This window comes from Macrobrachium nipponense, chromosome 2, assembly GCF_015104395.2.
Source record: "Macrobrachium nipponense isolate FS-2020 chromosome 2, ASM1510439v2, whole genome shotgun sequence".
NCBI classification, from domain to species: domain Eukaryota; kingdom Metazoa; phylum Arthropoda; class Malacostraca; order Decapoda; family Palaemonidae; genus Macrobrachium; species Macrobrachium nipponense.
The window spans coordinates 58,108,761-58,121,502 of NC_087201.1; the positions used below are offsets into that span (position 1 = coordinate 58,108,761).

At 40.8% G+C, this 12,742-nt stretch overlaps 2 protein-coding genes across 2 annotated transcripts in view; one reads left to right on the top strand and one right to left on the bottom strand.

Moving 5' to 3' along the window:
- LOC135220609 (COP9 signalosome complex subunit 4-like) overlaps nt 1-12,742 on the top strand; it is a 123,352-nt gene that overhangs the window by 80,915 nt on the left and 29,695 nt on the right. The window lies entirely within an intron of this gene.
- Nucleotides 404-12,742, bottom strand: part of LOC135221569 (COP9 signalosome complex subunit 4-like) — a 40,945-nt gene continuing 28,606 nt past the window's right edge. Inside the window, exons 4-6 of the mRNA XM_064259263.1 lie at nt 9,026-9,196; nt 833-1,008; nt 404-532 (exon numbers count right to left, since the gene is read on the bottom strand). Coding sequence (XP_064115333.1) covers nt 434-532; nt 833-1,008; nt 9,026-9,196 — 446 coding nt within the window. The 3' untranslated portion in view covers nt 404-433. The remainder of the gene's footprint in view (nt 533-832; nt 1,009-9,025; nt 9,197-12,742) is intronic.

A 12,742-nucleotide genomic window follows, 5' to 3' on the forward strand; every position in this document is an offset into this window, starting at 1 on the left:
GCTGATCAAATCGAACTCTGTAGGAGGGTAGCACCGTCAGTGCATCTCATGTGGTGCACTGTAGGCATTACTTCAGGTTCTTTGCAGCGTCTCTTTATTCCCCTAACTGAAACCCTTTTCATTCCCTTTATACTGCATCTCCATTCACATTCTCTTTCCTCCATCTTACCTTCCACCCTCTCCTAAAAACTGATTAATAATCTAACTGAGGTTTCCCCCCTGTAATACCTTGCAAACCTTTTCACTGTTAATTTCTGTTTCAGTGCTGAATGAACTCCTATGTTCCAGCACTTGGCCCTTGGCCTAATTCTATATTCTACTTAAATCCTAACCTTTATCTTTAAAACTCTCCTCCTTGGAAAGGGATACGATAAACTTCAACAAATTTTGAACATGTCATAGCTGGACAGTCTCAGCTTCTGGGGCTATTGAATCAACAGTCTGACGTGGTGAAATTTTTCATGAGGCATGTGGAACTAGCAAAACAGGTTTTCATACCCTCCACAGTGAGGGCTAGACGTGTTGCAGTCACCTGAAGAGCAAAGCAAAGCAACAAGACTGACAGTCATTAACTAGTATAGTATAGTTGGAGCCTCATGGAACTTACTGGTTTTAACATGATTTGAATTATCTCTTGAATGCTAAGTGCCTAGTAAACTATACCTCTGATAGAAAAAGACCCAAATTGCCTTTGGCCAAGGAAACTCATGCAAACAAAGGTATGTCAATAAAGAATTAATATCTAAAAATGACAGTTGCCAAACATCCTAGAAGAGGTTGGAGGTAACCTGCTGAGTTCCCAATTCAATTCTGGACTTGAAAACATGCTCACCTGATCAATATAACCATTCATTCTGCCTTCTGTGATCATCTGACTTGCTATCTTTTCAGCTTTTGCAGGAGAAATCTGTAAGAGTGCTCCCAGCTCTGTAAATGTTATGTTGTTATATAATTTGCTGGCAGCCAGTAAGTTGTGCTCAGTTACAGCTCTGTCTAAAATGGTTGAACCTGAAAAGAAAAATGTATTTTAATGAAACGAAATGAAGTTTTCTTAATAAAACTAATATTGTAATACCTGAACACCTGAATTAGCCCTGGTCACCTGACCAGCATGAACATAACCCTACATATTTACCCACAGTAGGCAAAATATTTTAACTGTCAGCATTACCAATGCTGCAAGTAGACACTGTTTACCGAGTTACCTGCCTACCATTGGCAATACTGCTGCCAGAAACTGGCTGGCAGAGGGTTCCCCCTTCAATCGCCATAATCATTAATCATTGAAGAGGGAGGCAGGTGGGAGTCATTCAGGTGTTCAGTAAGTATTACAATATTAGTTTTATTACGAGAACTTCATATTGCAATGGACTCCCTGAACACCTGAATTAGCCTGATTAACAAGTTACATGGAGGTGGGGTCAATCAAAGTATCAGCCCGACCTGCCCCGAGGCATACACAGGTAACTCAGTTTAACCTACTGTGCATGAATTTTGTGAACTCACCCATATTCTGCTCATCAGGTGAGATGCCCGAAAAAGAGAGTAGCTCAACGTCAGTCTCGTAAGTCTCCGCTCGTCTCGTCTCTATCAAGCTAGCCTCCCATGTGGTATCTTATACCTCGCATGAATGGAGGGGAACTGAAGCCTCCCATGTGGCTATCATGCCTCTCATGTATGGAGGAGATGTTCCTAGAGCAGTTCTCTCACGATGTTCGCTGAAGATCGTTGGTGCAGTGTGCAAGAAGGGTTGAAGGAGCTGTACAGTCCTACGGTCTGATTACTTACCAAAGTTAGTACACGACACTCACGACAAACTAACTAGGAAAGAACTATAAAATATCTAAAACTAACAAGAACCCAACACCTGAACTAACTTACCATGCGACTGCATTATCGCAAAACTGCACTGGCTGCCATGAAAGGTCCAAAGAAGTAACCCTCCTCTGACACAAATTGGATATCTCTTAGATAGAAAGATGTAAATACTACTGATACCGATTTCCATGTTGCTGCCTCCAGAATAGCCGGCACTGTATAATTCCTTAGAAAGGCCGAAGATGTCGCCATGCCCCTGATACTGTGTGCTCTGGGACGAGGATCGGTACTGACCGAACCAGACGAAATACTACTGTTAGACTGGGAAATGACTTCTCATAGAAAGAAACTAATCGCGTTCTTGGATATTGCTTAGAAGGGTTTCTCGTGAATATCCATACAGTCCGTGGATTCGGCAATAGCTTAGCTGTGTGTGACAAATAACATTTCAGGTATCGCACTGAACAACCACATTTGAGGGCCTCAGAACAGAGAGTCGTATATGCCACTTTTTAAAAAATGAGTAAAATTGGCCTCAAAGTTTATCATTCATTACTCTGCTTCTAAGAAAGATATCGATTTAAACTTAGTTTCATATGAAAGCTATACTCTTTATAAGTTTTTTGTGAAAATTTGAAAAAAATTGTTGGGTGCGCATGCGCGCTAGCATTCAAAATGTCTGCCAAACTCCCATTTTTTTTTAATATTTGAGTCATAACAAGCACTTAAACCATAATTGAATGTGTTAAACGATAATAAAGTGTTATCATATTGTTGTAATAATGATGATGATATTAATAAGAGTAATAGTAATAATACTGGTAATAATAATGATAATAATACTATTAATAATAATATTGATAAGTAATAATAGTGTGCTGAAAAGACGATACATTTTTGTGATAAGATACCGAGTATTGCTAATGATAATAATGTAATAATAATAGTTAATAATAATAACAATGGGAATAATAATAATAATAATAATAAAGATAATGATGATAATAATAGTAATAATAATAATGATGATAGTACAATAATATTAGTACTAATAATGACACTGATGATGATAACCTTTCATCATCATAATACATCGATACTTATAATCAATCACAAGAAATACTATAATAGAATAGTAATACTATTGTCATAATAATAATGATAATAATAATAATAATAATAATGATAATAATAATAATGATAGAAATAATATTATGATGGTTTAATAATGATGTTGACGATGATAACCTTGAATCACCATGATGTTTAACCATCAATAATACACAATAATAATATCATAATCATTTTTTTTTACTACTACTACTACTACTAGGGCCCCCATCCTTTAATAGAAGCTGCAATGTGAAGGGGTTGGGGACTTACCTCGATCAGATTGCAGTCTGTTTTAGCTCCAAACATCGCTACCAGCTGTGACCCTCATCCACTACTACTACTATACTAGTACTACGACTATTATTACTGCCAGAGGAAGACATAATGTACTCAAATAAAGAGTAATTTTAGACAAAATAACAGCACAACACAACGGATAATCGTAATCTCCCACTATGATCAATGAAGTGAGATGTAAACATTGGCGGGAGATTGTAAGCTGCGCGGTGATTGGTCGATGCTTACACGCGCCTTATGGGGAAAAACGCTCATTGGCCTAGAATTCGCTACCCGTGAAGTGACGCGCGCTCTCATTGGCTTAATCAGCGCTAGTGATATGCGTCGATCTGGTCCTCATGAAGCGTCCGAGCGGCTGCCAGCACCGCTCGAAGTCATGTTCTTTCCTGTAGCTAAAATCGATAATTCCGACTGTCCCAGTAGGAATTTCAACCGTATGTAAATGGTGAATGGCCTAGAAAATGCCTCAAATACACAGAGAAAAAGTTGCCAAATCTACCAGTATGCATAACTCCAAATCCGTAGGAAAGTGGCATATCCGACTTTCTGGTTCTGGGGGCCCTCATTTCTGATGCGTCTCCACCAACAAAATCTTCGAGTGAGGAAACCTTAAATGGTCTCGGCAGGGGATCACATTTAGATTCAGATTTTGCTACAAACTCCAGGAGGTAAGAGAGATAAATATTCTTGTCTAAGGACGACACCTTTCTGGACACCACCTGGATTTCCCTTACTCTCTTAGCTGTCGCATGCAATACCAAGAACAAGATCCTATTAGTTATTTCTCTCAAAGATAAACTCTAAAGGTTCAAGACTGCTGCTAAATCCCATGAAGGGGCCCGAAGCAGAACTACCAGACATTCAATCTTAAAGGACTTAAGGTGGTCATGCAAAACCCTGTTACTAGATAGTTCCGTTAGATGGAATCTAAAAGTACTTACGAGCATAGACTTATGTTCTGCAATTGCCGAATAGGATAGATTCCTAGATTTCCTGAGGAACAATAGGAAATCAGCCACCTTTACTATAGTAAGACGAGAAATTCTGTGCCCTTCTTTCCTACACCACCTATGATACATCGCCCATCTGACTTGATATAATTTCTTGGTCGACTTTCTTAAGCAAAAGGACACCTGTTGAGCCACTGCCTTAGAGAGACTGGTGTTATGGGCTGCTTGCTGGACAGTCTCCAGACAGCTAGCTTCAACACGCAAAGGACTGGAGGGTTGGACAACATTTCTAGGTCTGGGAACCAGGGTCTCTGAGGTCAGAAGGGAGATATTGGGGTCATCTGAGTGTTACTGCAGTTCCTCAGCTTTATCAGTACCAGGTGTATTATGCCAAAAGGAGGGAAGGTATACACCTGTAGATTGTCCCACGCATATAGCAAAGCATCTGTCCTGCAGGAAATGGGATCTGCTACCAGTGAGAAGTAAACTGGAAGGCGATAATGCAACCTGGTGGCGAACAGGTCCACAGTAGCCGGCCACCTCCTTAACAAGATCTGGACTTCCTCCTGTGCCAATGCCCACTCGCTCCCATGATAGACTCAAAGCGTCTGCCAACACCGAGTTTTCCCGCGACGAACTGGGAAGTGTAACATCGTGGCTCTCGCACCAGCGTTGAGTCCTCTGAGCGACAAGATTCAGGGTTTATGATCTTGTACCCCCTTCCTTCTTGAGGTATGCTAAGGCTGTAGTGTTGTCCAAAAAGAGCGCTACGACCTTTCCCTTTAACAGACATACACACTGCTTTAGAGCCTCCTCTACTGCTCTTAGTCTTGAAACTGATTGACTCCTCCTAGTCCTGAACCCTCCAAAGGCCCTTAGCCTGAATTTCCTCCAGGGTTGCAACCCCAACACTGATCTGGGGCATCTGTATACAGATAAAAGTCTGGAATCGTGAGGGCTAGACTTACTCCTGTGGGCAGATGACTGTCTTCTGACACCACAGAAGAGACAGAAGATCCTCGAGGCAGGAATCGTCCCAGACTATCACTGCGCTCTCTTCCCCAAAGTCCCAGCAATTCCTGAGACATACCTGCGGAGCACATCCAGACAAGAACCAGGAATCAGAAGGAACAGAGATGATATCCTTCCTAACAAACTTCACTCGCTTGCTGGTTGAGCTCAATCTGACAAGAAGTTCTCCACCTGGCTCAAGACAGTCAGAACTCTTGTCTTGGGTTGGGAAACCCCTCAAACGACGCATCTGAATTACTGTGACCAGAAACTTCTTTACTTGAGAAGGTGAAAGGGAGCTCTTTTCCAAATTTATTCAGATCCCCAAGGTCCGACAAAGATCTTAAAAGAAAAAGAAAATCTCTCTCATTTATAGCGTCTTCCTTGGAGGAAGCCATGGTTAACCAATCATCCAGGTACCTCCTCATGCGGAAGCCCCGACAATGCATGATAAGAGGAGATTGGAGACATCACGCTCAAACACCTGAGGTGCCATGGTCAGCCCGAAGCAGAGGACTTTGAACTGGAAGGTTCCGTATGGACCCGAGAAAATAAGGAACCTCAGATTCCTGATGTATCGGAACCTGGAAATAGGTGTCCTTGAGGTCCACCGAAATCATTCAGTCATCTCACCGGACAGATCTCAGGACTGCTTGGGAGGTTTCCACGTGAAATTTTGTAGCTATGACTAAACGGTTGAGACCCAAAAGGTCTATAATGGATCTCTAAGTACCTCCCGCCTTGGCGGTCACAAAGATTCGACTGTAGAAACCCTGAGAAGGGAGAGCAGGCTCTATCGCTCCCTTGTTCAACAAGGACCAAATATCCAAAGTCAAGGCTACTCCTTTGATGGACAACAGGAAATAGCTGGGAATATGAATTGGGGAATCAGACAGTGGAGGAACAGAATGAAAAGGGATCCTGTACCTCTCCCTCAACACTTCCACTATCCCACTTCTCCCAGGTATCCATGAAGTGGGACAGACAACCCCCAATGGTATCGACGAGGGTACTGTCTCCTATTTACGAAAACCCTTCTTTCCCAAAGAAGGTTTGGAGGACCCGAAGAAGCTTTAGCCAAAAAACGCACCTTCTTAGGTGACCTATTAGGATCGTGAAGCTGAGCGCTTGCCTGGCGAAGGTATGCAGGAGCCTATGGGTGATTTGGCACCCTGAACTGCCACGCGGATCGTTGCCTGTTGGAGAGGGGCGTCCTTGACAGAACCCTCTTGTGGATGTCCAGGAAATGCAGAGGGAGGTGGCTTGGAAACAAATCACTCCTCTTCTTATCGATAAATCTTGTACAGCCTGCTGATATATTGGCTTGATGAGCCAGACCCATGGACACGGAAGTGAAGAGATTGTCAAAAAGAACAGGGTCTGAGGGGGCATAACTGTCATACTTCAGAAAACCCATAAGGCTCGATAACCTCCACATCAAATGTGAGAGAGCTTCAGACTGACTTGTAAATGTAAATGCATACTCTAGCATGGATGCCTCACTTAAGGAAATGCTCACCTGTCTATTGGTCGAAGGAACCATGGACAGAAGAGCCTCTACCGACTCATTCAAAGGAACCCATGTGCCAGAAGGGTTACCTGCTACTCCATACAAAGACTTCCTACTAGGAGGCAAAACCGAATTCTCTTTCCCTGACCCTACCACTAAAGCAAACTGTGCATCCGCCTCCCTCAATGCCTGCTCCACCCGACTGAACCAAGGCAGCTTACAAGATGAATGGAGAACCGTAGGCTTGGTGGAGTATAATTCTTCAAACATCGCCTGGTTAGGTTTCACTGGATCTTCTGAAACCTTGGACTGCGGGAACAGGTAATGAATGAACTCGAGCATTTGTTTATAGTCACTTTCACCTGCGAGGGGAACGCCCAACTCTGACACTGGACCTTCGTCCTCTATGGAGACTTCCATGTCTACATCGTCCAATCGTAATGGAGCAGAGAAAGAGGCAGTACGAACTCCCGGATTACCTAACCCTGAACCTCTGTAACCTTATCTTCCCTACCTAGAGTTCCTGGTAACAGCCCCGAGCCAACTGCAAAAGGTTGCGCAAAACCTTTGCTCTCCCTAAGTGCTGTCATAATACCCGAACCTGCTGAACTGTCAACTAAAGGTAGCAGCACACCCGAACTGTGCATACTTGATACCATCCTACCTGCGTTAAACAAACTGGGTTGCACAAACTCCACCATCGCTGAAAGATGACATAACCAGTGCACCAGCCGTAGACGTACCCACCACCCTGGGTTATATGAAGCCGACAGCACAACACCTGAACCTAAACCTACCAGCTGAACCGCACCCAAACCTAGGAACGGAGAAGCCGCAATACCTGTACCACTGGGAAAGGTCACTGTCCTGGAAGGCTGGACACCCGCAACAGCGGAAACATCAAAAGAAGAGGGAGTCCCCACCCCCGACAGACCCAACACCAAAACTGAACCCAAACCAACACCGTAACCCTTAGCTAAAGAACCTGTACTGTCCTGAGAAAGAGAAAAAGCCACAGAAGAAGGGGTGAATGAAGACGTCACATCTGGAATAACCACTGGATACCCACAATTGTGGAAATTGGACAGGTAACAGATACACTGTAGGGCCCGCACTGAACGAAATAATTAAAGACAGACTGCGATCTACTGCGACTGATGGCTGGCAAATCACGCCTATTACTGTCCATCCTGGAAGGCAGTGGAAACGCATCGGAAAAGCATACTTGGGGGGATCTGAAGTACCAAAGGCACTTCTCTCAAAGGTGCCGAAAGCGCTTGATCCATCCCCAACAACTCGTTGCTCAAACCTGCCAGCTGGTTTGAACCAGACCTTACGACCAAGTCCCTTCCGAATGCGGAATACCGGACGGTCGAGACAAAACTTGTCTGAAGAAAAAGACATCCCAGGAGGCACACCCGTGGGAGATGCCTGAGAACATACCGACGGAGGCACCAAAGTGTGACTCAAGAGGGAAGAAAGAGACGAGTCCTGAGAAGCCGTTTTAGTAGGTAAAGAATGAGGAAAAATATCTGAGACAGGTGGAACGAAAAGGAGAAAGAAGGAGATGAAGCCATCCTTTTAAAGGACAGAAAATACACTGATTCACTTCCCCTTTAGTAATCCAGACACATTTCTTTGGTAAATTTGGGGAGATTCCTAAGAACATGGTCCTGAATGTGTCTGAGAGTTCTCATCCTTCGTTTGCAGGCCAACCAGGACTGGTGTACTCCCACGTCATCATTGCTGGATTGTTCTGAGTGTTTGTAGAAGGGGCTGGTTTGTGAGGGATGGCTGAAGAGTGTCCTAGTTGATGAATCCATAATCCAGGCCAAGTCCATCAACATCTTAAAACAGTAGAATTCCAAAGTAGTCCAAAACACAAATCAAAATGAAGTCAAGGGCATCAACACCAGACCTATATCCAAAAAAGCTGTGGCAGTCGGGCTAAGAAACCAAAAATGTTTGCTTGCAACAGGGTGCATCCTGTCAGGCAAGTGAACAAGAAGCAATTGAAGGGGGGAAAACCCTCTGCCAGTTGGTTTCTGGCAGCAGTGTTGCCAAACGGTGTTTACCTACAGCATTGGTAACTCGAGTTAAAAAATTTTCCCTAGTGTGGGTAAATATGTGGGGTTATGTTCCAACAGGTCAGGTGACCAGGGCTAATTCAGGTGTTCAGGAAGTGTATTGCAATATACAAAATAAAGTCCTACTTTTAGCTTCATTTTTATTTCCACTGACTTCTTCCCTTATTTAAACTTTCCTAACTTTACTGAAAATTTCAACCTAAAGAATACTAAAGACTGTTGCAATATAAACTACAAACCATCTGAGGTTGTGGCTTGCTGGTGGGTCTGCAACATGTTCTGAAATTCTGTTAATTCACTATGACGAATAATACGATCCAAATGCATTTTCTCTAAGATGTGGTAGCAGGGCAACTGCTGACAACGCTCATCCTTGAAAAGTGTGCCAAGCATTCTTGATCTCTGTTGACCTATAATCAATAGAAATTTGAACATAAGTATTTTTATCACAAAATAAATTATGGGTTTTCAACATTAACTTCATAGGGTGGGCTTACATGATGAACGTCAAAATGGAAGGTATATTTGCAAACAAAAATTTACCTGAAACACAAACTAAAAGGAAGTCTGCATCTAGTTAATTAGACATTACTGAATTTCATGTGACTGCACTTCATTTTTACCCCTATATTTTTAACAATTCTTACATTACATATATATTACGCAAATTTATATAAAATAAATGATTTGCATACTTATCTACTGTTAAAGTTAGCTGACATCTTCATGCTATTAGGTGCAATTGGTATTCAAAATAAAGAAAAGGCTAATGCTTGGCAGGTTGGGATAGATTGTGTATAATCACCCATTTCCCTGTTTCCCACTGAAATTCTTCCTGACCACCCAATAAGATGTGGGAAGGCTGGGTGGGTCTTCACTTTTAACATTAGGTAAGTATCCAAATAATTAAGAAAAAAAAAAAAAAAAATCTAGGATGAATCTTACTGCTAAAGTCAGCTGAATACTACAATGAATTTGAATAATGGGTTAGTGCAGCCGTAGAAACATCCTCTCAGCTGAGCAAACTGAGAGCTATTTTTAAACTGGGAAAAAGCTTCTAAAAATATTGTAAATTATCATACTAAAACAATTTAATATAATTTCAAACAAAAATACACCCAAAAACATCATCCCAAAACACAAAGTAACCTTACATTACAGTACTCTCATACAGGCGGCCCGCGGTTAACGGCGCAATCACTCAACGGTGAATCGGTTTTACTGCGGCCGTCAAAAATATTCATTAAAAAAAATAAGGCATTTTAAAGGTATCTTTACAGCAACAATTTCAGTTAACAGCGCCGCTAGCGCCGTTGTCTAACGAGTTCATACATTTGTAGAAATGCCGTTCAGACCATAAAGGTTATGCAAATTATTAATAACAAATTTTATGGAGTGTATTACGTAGGTATTAGGGTAAAATATATGCCTCTGACGCTCTTCTATGCCGAAAATATCGAGTACATAAGTGCAAATTTAGCTATGGATGTGTCGATTCATAAATGTTCATGCTTTTGTTTAAAATGTGTATGAAAATGTCTTATGTGAAAGGCCATTTTTATTTCTGTACAGAAATATTGATACAAAGGCAGCTTTTGAAACTGCCCTTCACGTTATCAAATACGATATTTTTCATGTTCTTTCTGTAAGCCGCCGCCTGCCGCTCTCCGAAAATATCAATTTAAAAAAAGTGCAAATTAGCGATCGATGTGTCGATTTTATAAAGGTTTATGCTTTTATGTTTAAAATGTGTATGAAAATGTATTACGAATAGGGTATTTTTATTTCTGTGCAGAAATATGATAAAAAGGCAGCTTTTGAAACTCCCCTTCAAGTTATCGTTCTTGTATGCCGGCGTCTGCCGCTCTTCAGAAAATATAGTCAGAAAATATAGTCAAAAAGAGTGCAAATTTAGCGATCGATGTGTCGATTTTTCAAAATGTTTATGCTTTTATGTTTAAATGTGTATGAAAATATACGTAGGTAGGTATTTTCATTTTTGTACAGAAATAAGATACAAATTAAAGCAGCCTTTGTAACTACGCTCTACGTTGTCAGGGGATGGTTTTTCATGTTCTTTCTTGTCCGCCAGTTCCGAAAATGCATTGTGTTTTTTATTTTATTAATTATGCATCTTTTCCATAAATCCTTTGAAAAGTTATACATTATTTTACTGTATCCAAGAATATTGTATGTATTTCTCATATTGTTGTATTTTAAAAATACTACAGCAAACTTAAGCCCGTTATTCCGCGGAGCGGCCAATGTTGTGGTTTGAAATCAGCTGATGAGTACGAGTTTGTTTCACCATAACACAATTCTGAGCGAAATGCGAATGCTCTTGCTTCTAGTTAGCATAAACGAATATCTATATACTTGACTTATATGAGACAAAGTTATTTTTCCTTATACAGCATGTTTTTAGGTGGAAATATTTATTGAATATGTCTCGTTGTGAATGTGAACTACTATTTTTTTCGTTAACAGATTACGTTGGTGGCATGTTCATTGCGTAAAAAATTGCGTGATTCCGTTCGCAATAAATCCTTTATATCATCGTAATACGAACTTTACGTTTTATCTTATATCGGCGTGAAACCAACAGTAAAATGTGTTCTTTCAAGCACAGTAGTTTTGATTAAAATGATTTTATCCCAATTTTATCTACAGTTGTGTGATGAGGGCAGATGTTTACTGCAGTTTTATCCTTGTTTGCCGATGTACGATAATAGTCATTAGCAGCTTGAACAGTTTTCTCAGCTTCAGTATAACTAGTTTAAATTTAACGGTGGTATTCCCAATTGATCTTTAATCTATATTGATCTCTGATCTATAGCGAAATAAAGATTATTACATTAAGATATCTCAGTTCTATTCTATACATAACACCATTTATAACAAAAATACGGCAATGTTGCACTGTAGTGCGATGATCGAAAACAAGCCAAACAGATGTTATCCAGTTCGGTTGTACTTATAAAAAAAAAAAAAAAAAAAAAAAAAAAAAAAAAAAAAAAAAAAAAAAAAAAAAAAAAAAAAAAAAAAGTCGTTTCTCGTTCGGTTGTTCATGGCTGTACACGTTCACGCAACGAGTATAACGTTAAAACCATACTTTCATCATTCTCTTTTGCTGTTATTGAACTTATGTAACTAGAAGATGGTTAAAGTTAGGCCATTGTAATTTGATCTCTCATAAAATCGGACTATCGTAAGACTAATGATCGTAACCTGAACACTACAGCTACCTGTACACTGTATAAACTTTATTATATCTTTACATACTCTAGACACCCACATGTACTGTACAGTAAATTCTATAGAACTATAACTGCTAAATATAATTTTACTTTTATTGCGCCGTTGTGGATTACGGCGCCTTTGACTGGCTCAGAGTTTCTAAAGAATGTGTGCGGCAGCCGTAGCTTTAAAATCGCTAAGCGTCGAAAATCGCTTGGCGTCGGTGGCCAGGAACGGAACCCCTGCCGCTAACCGCGAACCAGTTTCACAACAAAAAAGAAAATATACCTCAAACTATCATATCAGAACACCCTAATATTTTAAAATCATGTTGCAAAATTAAGTACCAGGCTACAACTGTTACTCTCAAGTATCCTCCTCTACTGCCCAACTTCCTGACATTTAAGTGTTCCCCAAAATGGCTCTCTAACCTAAACCTGATGCATCTGAAGAAACTGAAGTCTGGGCTCTTGAAGAGTCCATGCAGACCCATCAGCAGTCTTGACTGATCTCCCCATCAATAAAGAGAACCAAAAAGATATGAATGACCTACAACTTGAGCTAAGTTCAGAAGACAAGACCTATATCTCAAAAGAGTTCTTGAGGTGAAACTGAATTTGTCTTATTTGTTAACAGGCCATGCTGACAAACTTCTCTAAAGAGAGCATGTGACCCATAAAACCAAGAGAGAGCCACTTCCCGGCTGGGAGGCTTTTCTA